The sequence below is a fragment of the Typopeltis vanoorti genome, chromosome 12 (genome assembly GCF_054136105.1).
Source record: "Typopeltis vanoorti isolate ZY-2024b chromosome 12, IOZ_Tvanoo_1.0, whole genome shotgun sequence".
Classification (NCBI taxonomy): domain Eukaryota; kingdom Metazoa; phylum Arthropoda; class Arachnida; order Uropygi; family Thelyphonidae; genus Typopeltis; species Typopeltis vanoorti.
The window spans coordinates 93,988,069-94,006,497 of NC_143560.1; the positions used below are offsets into that span (position 1 = coordinate 93,988,069).

At 35.6% G+C, this 18,429-nt stretch overlaps 1 protein-coding gene across 1 annotated transcript in view; it reads right to left on the reverse strand.

Moving 5' to 3' along the window:
- The window catches only part of Cse1 (chromosome segregation 1), a 439,186-nt gene that overhangs the window by 109,134 nt on the left and 311,623 nt on the right, over positions 1-18,429 (reverse strand). The window contains exon 17 of the mRNA XM_090402147.1: positions 15,379-15,476. Within this exon, the coding sequence (XP_090258273.1) occupies positions 15,379-15,476 (98 nt within the window). The remainder of the gene's footprint in view (positions 1-15,378; positions 15,477-18,429) is intronic.

Genomic DNA, 18,429 nt, shown 5'->3' on the forward strand with positions numbered 1-18,429 from the left:
CTGAAAACAGTAATGGCAGCGCAGAATGGTGTACTGGAGCAAAAGTTGCTCTACTGTATTATTTCTGAGCATGGACAGAAGTGCAAATAACATTAATGGACATTGCTAAGCATTCAGCTGCTCAGAAAGGAGAAAAAACACAGCAGGATGAGAACTGTGGAGTTTGTGTCTTCAATATATGAAGACTGAATAAGAGTTAGAAATGGAAGATAGGATATCCTTTAAAAGAGAAATAAGTGAAGCTTTAGCAGTCATTAATCTATATATAGGAATTATTTCAGCTAAAGCTGAAAGGAACTTTATTTCCAGTTTATACATATATTGGCTCAGTAAAGTTTGTGTTGTTTTATTTCAGATTCTCAGTCTTAAAGGTGATTTGAAACTACTGACATGGATTTAGTCATTGCTTCAATGAAGAATGGTGAGACTATTGATATGGTTTTAGTAGCTTATTCAATGGAGCTTGTTATGCCTTCATATAAAAAGTGAATCAGATAATGAAAACTGTTTTGGATGAAGACAAGGTGTACTCTGTTCAGTATTCTGTGATTTTAGAATGCAGGAAGAATTAACTGACTTATGTTTCTGTAGGAAACAGTTTTTGTGTTAGTTTTCTCTCCTGTATGAGTTCAAGAAAGAATGGAAGTTCTGAAGGGTACATGAGACTAAAAAGATTCAGAAGTTTTATCCATAAAGGATAGTAACTATTGCATTATGGGAACGAAAGGAAGTTGTCATGTTAAAGTGTTTTTCTTGTTATGATCTGAAGAAAATACTGGCACTTGTGTAGTTAAGTTAAAGTGATTTTATGTTGTATATATTTGTGTTATTTGTAAATTAAAGTTTTTATTTTGGTTATAAAGGCATTTGAAGAGCCAATCTCTTAATGGGTTAAATGAGCTAATTTAGAAAATTAGATGAATGTGTGATATCCTGAAATACAAATCTGTTGTGCAAGTTTGATTGCTAGTTTTAGATGTTTTGTTATTTTAAAGTTAAAGAGTTGAACCACTCTGAATTGAGAGAACCCTATCAAACTTCACTAAGGGTGAAGTTTGATAGGATTATGTACATAAGAAAGAAAGAGGGAAAAATATATCCCCCTATTTCCTACAAAAGAATATCAAAAAAGCAACACATCTGTGAGTCAAGTTTGCAAGAATGTAAAAACTTCTATTATTCTTTTTAATCGGCAATTTTCTGGGAGTTTTTGGTTCATATTTTATTCTTAATACACACTGATCACAAAGTAAATGTTATCTTTTTAACAACAAAATCCCTGAATGAGATATTTCTTTTGCATTACCAGAAGGTTATCCCCTTTGTGTATTCCTTTTGGATATAAAACAAAGATGGACCAGAAATTGGTGGCTGCTCTTCTAAGCATGACACCCGGACTAGTACCTAGGTCATCTGCATATGATTTGTGCCAACACATCACACCTGTATAATGTAGCATAGGATGCAGCAGCCACATAGTCTCAATGGCTGCCTAGATGCTTCTGTTTAATGGCCTTACCGCTGAGCGATCACACTGTAACATTACAAAAGCAACTTCGGCTAGTTCTGCCTTTCAATGCATGAGACACAAGTGGTTAGATAGTCTGACTTAGAGGCATTCAATCATGATCCCACATTAAGGACCTAAAAGCTTTCATTCATCAATGTATGAATGACTCCATATGACCTCTCGTCATATAAATAATCAGCCACATGTGCTGTAATGGAGTCCATCAACTTGCTAATGCCAGGTCAGGGCTGCTGCAGATTTGGCCAGTCAAAAGCTCACCTTAATCTGATATTTGACCAAGATGTGCTGTATACTGGCTAAACCCAAACATGTATCACGATGGCATTCTACCATTCTAAAATAGGTAGAATACCAACACGATAATTAGTTTCTAGAAACATCACCAGTATTTTAATTAGGCATGGGCATCAGTAGTAAAGGATCTACAAAAAAAAATGACGTTGATATAATTGCTATTACCAAGCCAAAGACTACAAACAGGTAGGATTCATCCAAATAATAACTATAAATAATTTTATTCTGGAATTATGAATCAGAGAAAGGTAGGTAATAATATTCAATAACTGTAAATTCTAAGACTCTTTTATAATTTTAAAAATTCGATCTACATAACACAGACATATTTTTGTAAAGAGGATATTTATGCTAACTACTGTTTCAGGCAACTCCTCAGTCAATCTGGTATGGATGTTTAGACACTTATTTATACTCATGTTGATATTTAGAGGAACCATACCTAGGGATAATTATTCACTAAATTCATTTAGCTATTAAATTATTAGGCAATATTTTGCCTTGGTCACCAGGGAATCTTCACACACACAAAAATATACACTCAACGCATGTATGCAGGCACACTAGTACAAAGGCAACAGAGATATAGTGTAAAATAGTGGAATTCTACATCCTAACTAGTGCCTTTATGGTTGATGTGATCACCTAGATTTTAGGTAAAGTGTTAGAACCATTTGCTTAGATTTAGAGAATGCCATGGTACTGCAGAATTGTGGAATCTGAGTATTGCTAGAATTAAGTATTCTAGCAATATTCTAGCAATATTCATTGTCTTTGTCTTTTTATTGCTTACCTTCATACCATATCTATTACAACAGCTATTCAATTTAGTCAGAGAATCTTGCAGACTTGTAGCGGATTTATTTAGAAGTATAACATCATCCGCATAAAGCAAAGAGCTGACATTAACATCTCCAATTTTGATATCAGGTTTAATACCACATTCCTTCATAATGTGATCCATATAGATAATGAATAACAGAGGGGATAATGTACATCCCTGTCTCACACCAGATTTAACATTAAACCATCTTCCTGTACTTCCTTCAATTCTAACTGCTGACTCACAACTCAAATAAAGACTAAGTATTGCTTGATATAATGCCCCATTGACACCATATAACTGCAGCGTATTGAATAGCTTCTCTCTTGGCACCTTGTCATATGCCTTTTCCAAATCAACAAAACTTAAATACAGATCTTTGTTATATTCCCATGCTTTCTCGACTATTTGTCGTAAAGTGAAGATCTGATCCTGACAGCCTCTATTTGGCCTGAATCCAGCTTGTTCTTCACCAAGCTTTTCTTCCACAATTCTTCTCAACCATTTCTCAAGTATACTTGCATAGATCTTGCCAGGAACACTCAGTAGGGAAATACCTCTGTAATTCTCACATTCAGTTTTATTTCCCTTTTTATATATGGGTACTACGAGAGCTCTACTCCAATCATCGGGAATTCGTCCCTCTGTCCAGGCTTTCTGAACTATGCAGTGCAGCCACTGTAAGACTCTTATACCACCATACTTCAGCATTTCTGGTCGAATATCATCTACTCCTGCTGCCTTTCCATATTTCAATCCTTTGATGGCTTTTTCTACTTAAAGTATGGATATGTATTCCTGACTGCATGCCTGGTCAGTGTTTTTTATCACTGTGCTGTCATCACTGCTTGTTTCATTTAGCAGTTTTTCAAAGTAATTACTCCATACTTCAAGGATATCTTTTTCTCCCGTTTTCATTTCACCTTTATCATCTCTAATTCCTTTTACAGCACTCTTTCCTCCATTCCTAGGCTTCTTCAACAACCTCCAGAATATTTTGCCACCTTCTTGATATTTATTTTCTATATTCTTGCCAAAGTCCTCCCATGACTTTTGTTTAGCTAGTTTTACACACTGTTTAGCTTTCTTACATTTGTCTCTGTATTCTGTAAGAGTAAAAGCTGACTTATTTGCCAGGAACTTTTAATATGCTTTCTTCTTTTCCTTCACTGCCTCTTTAACTTCCTGTGTCCACCAGGGAGTTCTGATTTTTTTATCCTTGCACACAACCTCACCACATGCCTCCCTGGCAGAATCAATTAATGTTTTCTTCAGAGTTTGCCACTGAATCTCCAAGGTATGATTCCTGTTCTCAAACTCTTTCATTTTCTTTTCAATAATATTTCTGTATTTTAGTCTACAGTTTACATCTGAGAGCTGCTCAACTTTTATTCGCTTTAAAACTTTCTTACATGTTATTCTTTTCAATATGAAATTCAATTTTATCCTGCTCAAGACTAAATAGTGATCACTTTCAATTTCAAATCCTCTGTACACTCTGGTGTCCTGCACCAGGGAGAAAACATCACTATCAACAATAACATAGTCAATGAGACTTTTCTTATTCCTAGCCTCTTCTCTCCATGTGAATTTGTGCACATTTTTATGTTGGAACATGGTATTAGTAATAACCAGTCCATGTCCTGAGCAGAAATCCAACAGATATTTGCCATTATTATTAGCTTTGCTCTTTTCTCCAAATTTTCCCAAAATATTTTTGTATGTCTCACAATCATTTCCTACTCTACTATTTAGATCCCCAACAAGGACCAACTTTTCCTTTTTCATTGTGTCAGTTGCTTTTTTTAAAGCCTCAAAATTCCTCCACTTCTACCTTAGTAGAACCTTCTGTGGGACCATAGGCACAAATAAGTCTCATTGTCCAGTTCCCAATTCTCATATTTGCCCACATTACTCTACTTGAGACTGACTGCCATTCAAGAAGATTAGCCTCATATTTTGTGTTGAATACTATGGCTACTCCTTCTTTTCCTTGATTGTTATTGCCTGAATATAACATTTTGTATTTATTGCTCAGAAAGATCTCACCAGTTTTGGTCTTTTTTGTTTCAGTCACCCCTATTATGTCGATCTGGTACTTATCTAATTCCTCAGCTAGCTCAATTTCTTTGCCATTCAGGCTTCTTACGTTGATAGTACCGATCTTTAACTCTGGTGATGTTGAGTTGGGGTTTGTTTTCAGATTTGTTCCAGTAGCTGACTTTTCGCTGTTCGCCCTGGTTCCCTGGCGAAAACAACGGGGGCCTTGTTTAACCGGGCGACGCCCCAGCCGGCATGAAATTTTGTCATGTTGTACCATCATTTTTTATTTTGGTTTAACCAATAAGAATACAATTTGGTCGGCTAAATCCCAAATTGCCAGCCCATCCTCGTTCGTTCAGTATCAAAGTAGATACCCAACAGGGTGCACCACGAGAAGGTGAGGATTGGACATTAGGTCAGAAGCCCTGGTCGGTTCTCCGCATTCCTTTAAAGGCTATGTGGAGGTCTCCTCTCAGTTATACAGCTTTGACCCTTAAGCACCCCGTGGACAGGAATGGATAAGGATTATGGTGATGGGAGCTTGCTATATTTAAAAAATACAGAAACACAACACCATCTGCAATCAGATCAGTATCTAAAAATGTGCCCAACATATTACAGCCATGTGGCCAAACAGAGACACATTAATGTGGAAGTCATTGTAGGTTTCAGATGGGTAAGTTTTCAACATGTTCATTGAAAAGATTTGCAGGGATGGAGTGGGGGGGGGGGGGGGTTCATAGTTGTATTTCAACCTGCTTGTAGATTTTTCCCTGCAAAGTAAAATAACTAGAGTGTATGATAAAAATTGAACAAGGCTGATATATCAGGGAGATTGGGGAAAGTCACAGTTCTGAGGTTTCTTTTAAGAATACATTAGTGAATAGATGTTAGATCAAAACTGACCATGATGTCAATATCTTTGAGGATCATATCTGACAAGCAAGATTTGAAATGTACGAAGTTTTTAACAGAAGAAAGTACAGCATGTTATGTAGAGAGGATGCTGATTTACCCCATGAAGTAAACATTTTGTTCAAAGGTTTATAGGATGTTATATAGTCTGTTATATTTGTGGGATTTGATTTTTAAAAAAAAACAATTTCTTTTTTTTTTAAGGAATACAGAAATACAATCCCATCTGCAATCAGATCAGCATCAAAAATAACTTTCAACTTAGCAAGGAAATTTCTTCTGAAATTACAGATTTTATTTAAGAATTCCAAAATGATTAAGGAAACAACACAGTACTTTACAAGGTTGATCTGAAACTATGCTTAGTTTCAGATCAACTTCTTAGCTTGTCCCATTCTTAAATCAGGATTGAGGTGAAAAGTGTGTTTGTGGCAGAAATGTACACAGATTTCTCCCCCCCCACCCCCAGCAGATAACCTGAACCCATGACAAACAGTCCAAGAAGAGATATGATCGATTGTTGAAGTTATCTTTCAATGACCTGCATATTGCAGGAGTGACAGTACATTGTGAAATCATCGACATAAAGACAATTGCTACTGTGGGAGGAAGCTTTTCAGTAACTGAATTACTTTTAATAGTAAAGAGGGTTCCACTTAAGACAGAAACTTGAGGACCCCTCTCCCTCCTCTTCTTGATAATATGGCTGAGATAACGTGCTACCAGCCAGACGTGGAACACACAGCTAGAGAGATTCTTGAAATATTCTTGGTTTCATCCTTTATCCACAGTAAGGAAACAAAGTTTGCACCTGAGGTAACTTCATGACAGGGCAACTCGTATATAGAGATTAATGACTTCACATCAATTTCCTTAGTATCCCATAATGCTACACGCACACATACATACCCTTGTGGAGGATGAAACCAAGAATAGAATTTCTTGGCATCTTTAATTTTTAATATAACCAAGTGGAAAAACTTTCAGCATCTATCTCTAATCCAGAGTATTTTAATAATATATTTTATAATAATAATTATTATTATAAAATACATAATAATAATTTTATAATAATATTATTATAAAGGTATTTTAATAATATAATTTAATAATAATTTTAATGTGTGACACCTTTTGGCTACTTGTATATGGATATATGACTTCTGCATTGCTTCAACACTTCTGGGTCTCACTCATGAGACCTGAATAAAGGTCGAAACTGGTCTGGATAATGGCACTTCCATAATATTATACATGTCTGTAAGGATGTGTGTTGCATTATGGCAACACACTAAGGCAACTGATGTGAAGTCATCAGCCTCTATATATGAGTTGCCCACTCATGAAGTTACTTCATGTGCAAACTTTGTTTGTTTACACTTGGATAAAGGATGAAACCATGAATATAATTTCTTGTCATCTTTAATTTATAATATAACTAAGCAGAAAAACTTTCAACAGCTAGAGTTCTTAATAAAACAGGAAGATATCCCCTCAGACTAAGATAACCAAGTCCTTTAATATGTCATATCTCTCATATTGCTTTGTCCATGTGAAGATCACAAACCACATGTTCTAATTTCAGGAAAGCATCTCTTATATATGTTTCTAAACAGACCAAATGGTCCAAGGTTGATGTGTCTACAAAAGATATTGTGTTGGAAAGAAGTTTTTTTGCTTTCTAAGTATAGAGAAGTCTTGTGTTTGCCAATTTTAACAAGGCCTTAGAGTCAGATTAATGAGATGATAATTGCTGGCTTGGGTTGGATCCTTGCTTGGCTTTACGATAGCAATGACAATTGACTTATGCCAAGAGTCCAGAAACTCTTCCTCTGTAAATATTCTGTTGTTGTATAGTAAGAGAAGGGATCCATAGAAGATAATGGGAGGTCTTTTAACATCCCATAATGGAAGGGCCAACTGCACTAAAGTGAGATAGCAAAAAGGGCTCTTTTAGGTTCCTCTTTAACAAATGGCTGATTTTATGGCTCTGTGTCCTCAGTGTAGAAACTTAATTGCTATTTGTCTTGCTGCTCTTTCAATATTAAAAATTCATGAGGATATAAGGCTGTTGCTGTGATTCTGGAAGTTTTTGTCCAAAGTGTCTGCAATAGCTTTGGGATCAGCAATAATACATCCATTATGTTCCAAGGTAGACAACTGGTTTGTTCTGTATCTACTTTTCATCTTCCGGATTTTATCCCACAGTTTTTGGTTGTTTGATTAATTGATGATGTATATTAAATCCAGAATTATTTTCTATTCTGACATCTCACATCACGTGCACATTTCAATGTTATTAAGTTTGTTGTAGCAGGATATCTATGAAATATATCCCATGCTGTGGGGTATATTTCAAAAGTGAAATATATGTGGAAATATGTCGGGTATATTTCAAAACAGAGTGAAAATCAGGATGATGTTTTTGGAATTGCTGCAGCATGGACAACACAATCTGTTACACTGCTTCATTAATGGGTGTTTGCCTGACAACTTCAGTATTAAAATTTGCAAGATGGGAAAAAGTATTCCAGTTAGCCTGTCCATTTTCCACACGGGTATCCAAGGTTAGAGGACATGGTTCCTGTGAAGACATAGTACTAATAAGAGGAAAATGATTGCTTCCATATATGTTTTCATCAACATTCCATGTGAGCAGTAGAAAAATGGCAAAGGAGCATTTTGTAAAATCAATTTCTGAATAAGAGTGCAAAATGATAGTTTTTATTTTCATGGCACAAAGACATCAAAGGTCATACTGCCAGGACAATCATAAACATCCATACCCCTGGTGGGATTCAAACCCACTGACTCTCGGTTGGAGAGTGGATATGCTAACCACTTTGCCCACCAGGCCAGCCTTCACCCAATGATGACCTTGTCTATTTGTGTTGGCACTACTCCCCCAGAGCGTTATGTCCATTAAAGTCACCAATTAGAAGTATGGGCTGAGGCAGCTGGATTATGAAATTATTTAGTTCAGAACCTGGTGGTAAATATGTTGAGCTTACCGTGATTAGATACCCACAGATAGGTGAATTGTTACCGCTTTCCAAGCAGTATTAATACTGCTTGGAAAGCGGTAACGAAGCTGAACATGATGGGATGGTGTATGACTGTCCACAAGAATAGTGTTTTGGAGGAACCTGCCAACCTTTCTATATCCTTTTGAATGAAGAAGGGTGAAATTTCCCTATTGGCTTTAGCATGAATGATTAGAAAAACTGGAGCATTTATACTGGTATCGCATCTTTTGTTAGTGCCCCTGAAATGACTGAGGATGAAGGATTTGTGCTCAAGTGGTTTTTATTTCAGCGCCAGAGCTCCCCTATCCACCACAGAGTCACACATGGAAATCCACTCTCTGACAAACAATGACTGCACTTTGGAGTGGAATGCCAGGATTACTTCAGACTCTATACAAGCACCACAACAAGCTTTGGGCCCTGGACCATGGGAAGGAGACTGCAACACCCTTGACCCTTGCAGGTGAGCCCACTAGCTGATTCTGGTCAGGACATCCAGGGCTGCTCATCTTGCTGAAGCAGAGACCAAAATAGTGCAAGACTACCAGGATCCCTCTTTCTGGTTGTCCATGGGTTGCACCGCATAGCAAACACAGCAACAAGGCATTGGATCCCAGTTATGGTAGTCTGGAAGATAGGATATTAAAAAACTCACAAGAAGTAGAGTGAAGAAAAGCAAAGAAAAAGAGAGAAAATGAAAAGGGTCAGTACCATCACTGGGAGGTCCACTCCACCACAAAAGGCAGTATGGGCATGCCTGTGTTCTTGACTTTAAAGTATCTTAGTGGATTAGGGATGTATAGTCTAACAGGACAGTTGAAATATTTTGCTTTTACAGATGTTGGAGACTTAGGTGTATTGAAAGTGAAAATAATGTTCCTGTTGGGAACCAGGTATCATCTATATATTAGGATGCTCTTCACACCTGCCACTCCCTGATCTTTAAGCTCTAAACATATCTCCTCATCAGGAACATCAAGGAGATCCCATTCTGATATCACTCCTTACAAGAACTAAATGTTTTATGAGGTTTTACTGTGATTGTTATTCCACCCATTGATGTTGCTCTCAGCAGTGTCTCAGAATGTCGCTGACATATTTTTACAAGGATATCCCCAGAACATAATTTCTTAAGCTTTGGGAGATCCTGCTAGTCCTTCTGAATAAAGAAGGGTGATATTTTCCCTATTGGCTTTTCACCTGTTGTGGGAATGATCAGAAACACTGATACATTTGTATGGTATCATATATCTTTTGTTTCTTACTTCTGTTACCAAACTTCATGCTCAAATGTCATGAAACATTTGAGCATGAAGAATTCTTGGTCAATTCTTCATGCTCAAATGAAAGAATTCTTTCCTTGCAGGAAAAAGTTTTCATTCCGACTTCCACAAGACTAGGTGTGGTAGTGAGCAAAAAACTGTTTATTGCTGTGAATAAACATTAATCCTATGTTTTATGGCAAACACACCCATTACATTATATGGTTCTCAATTTCTGTTTTTGTATAGTCTATTTTGAGTTTTTTCCCCTGAATATGTTGTATTTAAATGTTAATAAAAATCATATTTGTTATCAACTGATAGATTTTTGTTTTTATTTTATATGTAGTAAGGGCATGTACTGTTATGTGAAACTTTCAGTTCAGTGTGCATATAATGTGTGAGAGTGGTATCTAGTGTTTCATCAACTGTTTTATTTTTACATAAAACAATTGATGAAAGGCTAAAAATATCAGATATGAAAGTTAAGATAAAACTATAGGAGTGAACAGATGTCATCAATCACAAAATTCTATTAATATAACAGAATATTAATAGGAAGGAACTTGACAGTAGCATTCATGAATATGTACAGAGCTAATCTTTGTACGCATTCCTGAGGTGGTGTGTGGTCACTAAGCAGAATGAGAAAGGATAGATTAGCAAGGTGCCTTGAAAACAAAAAATATAAGATCTAACAACATTAGAATCCTAGAATATAACAGATCAATTTGGAAGAAAATTATCAATAGGAAGTTAGTAACGATGCATTTTTTTTATGTAGTACTGTTACAGTATCCTGCACTCCTCTTGAGGGTACATATCAGGAATTCAATAAGTGTTTTTCTCTCTATATATACATATATATATATATATCAACCCCATACATGAGAATGCAAAGCCTATAGTACATATATGCCCCCTTTTTTTTTTTATGTTGCTCTGACCCACAAAAGATTATTTGGAACAGTACATTTTGTATTGTGAGTGGATTAAGGACCCCCCCCCCCCCCCACACACATTTTAATCAGTTTTTATATTTTAAATTTATTTTTCCAAAGTCTAGAAACCCTGCTCAAGAGACCAAACATGGAATTTTTAAAGCCACTTCAGTCCTCCAATAAGCTAGACAATGGTCTCATACCAGGCAATGAAATTCATCTAACACCTAAAGAAAATCACAAACATCAAAGCCCATGGCAGGATTTGAACCCGCAGCCTGTTGGTTGGAGAGCAAGTATGCTAATCACTCAGCCAATTATGCTGGTGTAGTAAAAAGTAAATATACAGATTAAAACTATTGTAACTGAGCATTTATAAATCATATTATATTAAAATGCTTAATTATTACGTATTTCTTGTAACTAATTACATAACCTTTATATCTCCACTTTTGGTTAGCAAAATTATTAATTCCGACTAAGCCAGAATAGAAGTTAAATTCTTTTCTATTTTGGTTTATTTTTGTTTGCCCCACATTGAGAGCAAGTTGTAAATTATAAGCTTAACCAACTTGCTTTACTGATATGCTTTTGCTATTAGTAAAGCAAAAACAGTTTTTTTTTTTTTTAAAAATTCACAATTAAAAATGTGTTCCAGTAGTTGATAACACAATTAAATTAAAATGCTAAGAAATTATATTCTTGTTTAATCCTTTATCCAAGTGTAAGCAAACAAAGTTTGCGTATGACGTATCTTCATGACTAGGATGCCTGTATATAGAAGCCAACGACTCCATAATAAACCATTTAATGTATAGCATTATACAGAGGAAACATGCTTTGTGCTGAAAGGATATGTGCTTTACATTATGGAATACTAAGGAAATTAATGTGGAGTCATTGTCTTATATATGCAAGTAGCTTGGCCGTGAAGATACTTCACATGCAAACTTTGTTTCTTACACTTGGATAAAGGATTAAAAATAATATAATTTCTTGACATTTTTAATTTAATTTATAACCAAGTGAAAAGCTTCTACAACTAGTTGATAACACCTTCGGTGATTTAAATAGTGTGGAAAAGATTTTAGGACTCAATCAACCAATGTTTTATAAAACTTCCTTCAATTCACTTTTCGGCGACTTGCCTTCTTCAATGATTTGCTGTACGATGAACTGTTTTCAGTGAACTGTGTTTTGATCCACAGTTCACTGAAATTGGTTCTCTGATTGATGAATTGTTTAATGAATGGTTTTCTGTAAATTATCTGAATAATTACCATACACAAGTGCCTCAGTGTTCAAATCATCTAGCACCTGCTCTACTATCTCATTCAAAGATATTGCAAAAATGATAAATGAACAAGCAATGGAAAATTAAAGTTAAAATGAAAGTTAAGGACAGTGTAGGCAAAAACAAGGAAAGAGAGATTAAGAAATGTGGATATTAGGAATAGTTTAGGACTAAAAAGTGTTGGAGAAATGTTTATGAACTCTTGCTTGCAGCAGTTTGGGCATCTAATGAGAATGAATTTAGAAAGAATACCAAGAAGCATGTATGAAATGAAATTTGAGAGGAAGAGATCAGGAGGAAGACCAATCTGCCTGACCTGACAGTTTGTCAGAAAAGTTGTTGCTAAAGAACATTCTGAATTGTTCATATTTTGTCTGCAATAATGTGCCTTATTAGTTTGAGGAATGAAAATGACTGTTTTTAGAAACAAAATGCTCACTTCATATTCTGAGACAAAGTATGGGGTTTGTTACCGCTGTGTGATTTCCTTGCAAAAGCAAGCTGCAAGTTCATAAATCAAGAGTGGCTCTTGTTCACACTCTCAAAAATCAGCTTAAAACAAGTCTAGGGATCAGACTTAAATGTTGATTATTCACACTGGTATATTTAAGAATATAAACAATAGATACACTGATTAAAATAATTTAATACTTAATGTCAAATTGGCATCATCATCATGGTACAGACAGATACATGCACACAGACACTAGACTGAATAACTGAAGCAGAAAACTGAAGTCATAAACAGTGCCACCTAGAGAGCTTGACTGGATGTTCTTGATCATTGGGCTGATGGTTGAGCATTTCTCAGATTTGAGAGTTTCAGCATGCAAATTTGTTGACGTTTGGAAAGTTTTTTTTTTTAAAGGCAAAGCAAATTTCAAGAACAGTTTCTTGTATTTACTACAGTGAAGTAAGATGACCATTTTCAAGCATATGGGGCAGGTGTCCAAAGTCTGCTAGGTGGTCACAATGTTCTCTTTTTGTTTAACATTTCTGTCAGCTTTTCAGATGTGCCTCAGATATATAAGTGTAGTCTTAGGGTATTAATAATTTTCTTAATTTGGTGCAGATTGAGCCATTGGCTAAGAAGGTATTGTGAATGTGGTCAAATTTAGTAGCAAGAGCATTATTATCAGTGCAAATAAAATCAGTTGGAGGTGGGATGGGGGGCAACTATTGGTCAATCTACCCATGTGTGTATCAATGGGATTTCTGCAAACAGAGAATGCCAATAATCTATCAGGCTGGCATGTAACCAAGCTTTCTAGCAAGGACAGCCTGTTGTTTTCTTATTCTAATGTTAAAAGGTGTTGAGAGCATCACAGTCATGTGACCAAACGGTAAACACATCATCTACCAAGATGATGTGTTTAAAATTTCTTCCCAATTTCTCATCCTTGTTTCAGTCCACCATGAATTCAGGACAATCATTTGGCAAGGAAAATGCTCTAAACAAATAGGAGCAGCCACAGGCTCAATTTTTCTTCCCAGTTAACTACTTTATGAAGAACTTTGAAGACTGAGCTCTAAACTCTACCTCACAGAAAACTACTATTCTGTTATGGCATGTAGATGTGTTCTCCTTTGGCCACACAAATCCGATTGCAGTTCTAACACAGTTTTGTTGTTAGAAGCAATTTTGTTGCTTAATAACAATGGAAAGTATTACATATCTGTTGCATATGCAATAAACATGAAACTGTCAAAGTTGATGGCAGTAATAAGGCACAACTAGCAGTCAAATATCTGAGGTGATTTCAAAGTAATTGCACTAATGCTGGGGATACAGGATTTAAAAAAATCCTTTTTTGTGTGTGCTTGTGGGAAGCAGAGCAATGACAGAACATTATGTCAAGAAAATATGAACTGAAAGATTTTAAAACAGGAAGAGAGAACATTATACACAAAACAAAAATTCTCTCTGATCACAAGACACATTTCTGCCAACATATCATATAAAAATGATTATTTCCACAAATTTCAAAAGGTAAACTTAAAGAAAGTATTTTCATTAGATCTCAAGATTAAGGACATATTAAAAGAACATTTCACTAACATAAAAAAGTGAAACTTGGAAACTGTTTAAAGTTCCCAAGTTTCACTTTCACTGCAGAAGTGTTCTTGAAACAGCAATAAAGCTGAAATTAAAGATTAACACTTATAATAAAGAAGAAATAAGATGAGGTCAGGATGTCCTTGATGATACTTTCTTGACTCTCATCCGAACTTCCTTCATGAAAATCGAAGTGAGTGACAAGTGAAGGATATGGTTATATAGACAGAGCCAAATGGACTAACGATAACCAGACAAAATGAAATGATAGCATGTCTAAAAATATACAGCTGAAACCCATGTCATATATAACTTACATGTCCCATTTCTGTTAGATTGTTTCTAACAATTTATTTATGCTTTAACATCATCTGCTTTCTTCATTTACCCCATTTTAAAAAAAACCTCTGAAGAAGCCATCAGATTACAGGTGTTGCAAAACTAGTATTTATATATATAGTGTGTGCATTAATAACTTATTAAAATTCTCTGTTACTTATCTGCTTATTCAGTCTGAAACATATTCATTTCAGGATTATGCTAAAAGAAACTAACCATGCTAGTAATCTTGGAGTTTAGTAGATAGGAAGTTGAAATTCAGGGACCATATAGCAGAGATGCAAATACAACTCAAAGGATAACCACATGGCTGAAATGAAGATTATGTAAGAATAAAGACATTATTTTGTGTCTTTACAGGACTTCTTCTAGTTTCCTAGCTGATGCAAATACAATGGAGAGAGCACAAATGAGAACATTAAAGATGAATATTGGGATTGTAGAATACAGATTATGACAGCATAATGAGAATTTGTGGACTGCAGATAGAAGCAAACAGGTAAAAAAGGGATATGACTGAGACTTGCAAACTTCTGAAGGGGTCATACACAATACCATAGATGGAATTTTTCATTTATGGAGGATGGGAAGAGGACAAGAAAGCATCATGGAAGTTGAGACTGAATACAATCAAGAAGGGAGATGAGTTAGATTTTTCTCTCAGAGAGTTGTGTGTGAATGAAATGAAATGGATTACCTTTACAGGTAGTGTGAATTAATTCAAGCTAACATATATAGCATGTGGCAAGATTGATTTATGATCTCCATGGAGGTCTATTGTAGTATTAATAATATTTAATAATTTTTGGCATTTTTCTTTAACTTAAATGTAACACTATAAAAATCAATCTTACCTTACTGACTTGGTTTAATTTCAAGGTGAGTTTTGTTAGAAGAGTAGGCAGGAATGGAATAACAACTTCTTGTAGAAGAGAGAATGTCCTCATAATAGCTAAAAGAGATGGAGCAAAAAGATATTCTTAAACGAAACATTTAATAGCATATGCAAAATGACTCATTAAAAAAAACAAGGAAGGATTAAAAACACATGTAGCACCTCATGTTGGAGGTTTAATGGAATATTTATAGCACTAGAAAAGGATTAAAAACTTATTTTAATGCTTCCAATATTTTGTCTCAGTCACTGATACATCTTCACGGATTCTAAATAACTAATAACTCTCATAAAACACACACAATATTAAATGAAATATGTGGGTGACGCTAAAGTTCTATCTAGGTGGTCCTATCTAATCTAGACGCTTTAGTGTCCCATCCTATCTAGATGAGACGCTAAAGTCCCATCCTATGCTACCTACATGTTCTTGATCATGTAGGTGGCATAGGATGTAAAGTGGGAAATTTGAGAAACAATTATTGCTTCTCAAATTTTGGGAAGTTTAATACATCCATATTTATTTAAATTTGGTTGATTTCTGAGTGCCACTGCAGATTCTAAAAACAATGTTCCTTTTTAAATTTACTATTGTGGAGCATGGCAATTTCCTTCCAGATTGACCATAGTCATGATTGCAGATGTATGATTTATGTTCTTCTAAACAGATGGTTGCTATCTACCTGTCTGTCTGAAGTAAGCCAACTTGCAGGAATAGGTTACTTTATATACTCCAGGCACTGAGAGAGGAAGGAGCTGATCTTTGTAGAACGGATAAGGGTAGCAAGTTTCTGGTGGGGCTTAAAAGCTGTGCAGAGATTGTACTTTTTTTAAGGACTTGGCTATTTTTTTTTTTTTTTCTGAAGTGCCACGGATGTAGGGGATGGTGATGGCATTTCTGAAATCTTTCTGAATGGCTGAGGAACGGGGAAGGAACTGATTATTTTTTAATTCTGTAATCACCGTAGCAATTGGAAAGGAAGGTGTTGTGCATGTGGCTGAATTTGGTTGAAAGAGAGGTTCCACTGGAACAAAGATTATAGGCTCTATTGGTTAAAGTTTTAATAATGCCATATTGTTGAAAGGGGTAGTGGTGGGAAAGTGAATGTATTTACCTGTGTGAGTGGGTTTTCTATATATAGTGAAGGAAAGGTTACCATGTTACAAAGGTTTCCAGGAAGGTAAAATATTGTCGTTTTCCTTTTCCAACGTAAACTGGATTCTTGGATGCAGACCACTGAGGTGAACTGAGGAAGGGGTCTAATGTGTCTAGGCCATTAGGCCAAACGGAGAACACACCATCTACATATCTTAACCAGATAGAAAGTTTGAGAGGGGGCTGAGTCTATGGTTGTGTTTGAAAATTTTCGATGTAAACATTGGCAAGAGGGAGTGGGGGAGAGAGAGAGAGAGAGAGAGAGAGGGGAGGGGGAGAGAAGACCCATAGTGGTTCCCTCTGTTTGTAAATTTTGTTCTTCCAAGAAAAATATAGTGATGGTGATGGGAAAGAAAAGGAGTTGTAAAGATGGGATCTCTTTTCCTTTGCCACCAGAATTGATGGCAAAGGAAAAGAGATCTAAGATATCTGAAGGAAATAACATTTTTAAGAGTGTTAAGGTGTCATTTAAGGGAATATTGGTAAACAGTGAGTGATGTCAAAGCCCACAAATATATGTATATTATTTAAAGTTAGATTTTCAATCAAGATTTTAAAATGGGTAGAGTTTTTTTTTTATATAGGAAATGGTAAGTCCAATGAGGGGGGGTAAGAGAGTTAGCCAGCTGTTTTGACAATTTAGCATGGAGAATGACATCTACTATAGGTCTGGGGGGGGGGGAGATGAGAACCAAAGGGTTTAAATTTTTTTTGTAATGTCTGGCAGCCAGGAAGATACTATTTTAAGTAAGTTTTTTAATTTTTTTAACTTGTGTTTTTGTGGGATCGTGATCTCAAAGAATAACATCTATTTTTTTTTTATTATATTCCATGGCATTACCCTTATCTGCTCTAGTGATTAGTTTTTAATCCTTTCCTAGTGCTGTAAATATTCCATTAAAAACCTCCAACATGATGTCCTCCCAGCACTTAAGCATTAACACACAGACACATGTAGTGCTTTGTTCTCATGGGCTGGATGCTTAAAACCCTTAAAACAAATTTGTGGCATAAAAATAAAAGTCTTTTATATATCAGAGAAGAGTTACATTGATGCATATATACTATGGCAAATGATTAGAGTGATCAGGCTGCTATCTGAAAAGGAACTTTAGCATACAAAAATCTAAAGATTACTATAAAATAAAAAATAATAATAAAAAAAAAAAACTAATGTCACAGGCTTCTATGGTCTGAATTCATGTTAAAAGGTGTGTTAGAATAAGTGGCATCTTAAAAACAAGAAAAAAAAAAACTGTTGCCACTCTCAAATCATTCAATATTTCTTTCAAATCTTTTGTTCCATTCTTCCTTACACTTTACATTCCCATGCAAATCCATAATTCTCCTCAGTTAATTCTGCATACATTTGATCTCTTGCCTTATCTTTACCAACTCCCCTTTCATCTCTTCACTACTTTCTCACTGCCATTTACACCAATCGCATTTTCACTACCTTGCATATCTACTGTCCTGCCACTAGCCATTGCTAACTTGCTGCCATCTATGCACACAGTCTTACCAATCAACATCGCTAACTTACCACTACTTTTGCCTGCTGTCTTACTGTTACCATTCAAGCACTTAGCTGTGCGTCTGTTAACTCCAGTAGCTACATCCACAGTCTTTTGCCTGCTAATGCTCAGATTCAATGATAGCTCATAATCCATAAGTATGCTACACTTTGAGCACACCCAAACTCTTTCATCTCTTCTATTAATCCTCCCCACATAAATATCTTCAATCTCTCCCCCCAAGCATACATACTGCATTCACAGCATCTCACCATTTTCGAAAAATGTATGCCACTTGCATTCATCTTTTGCACAAATCTACATTTCATTGCCATTTCAC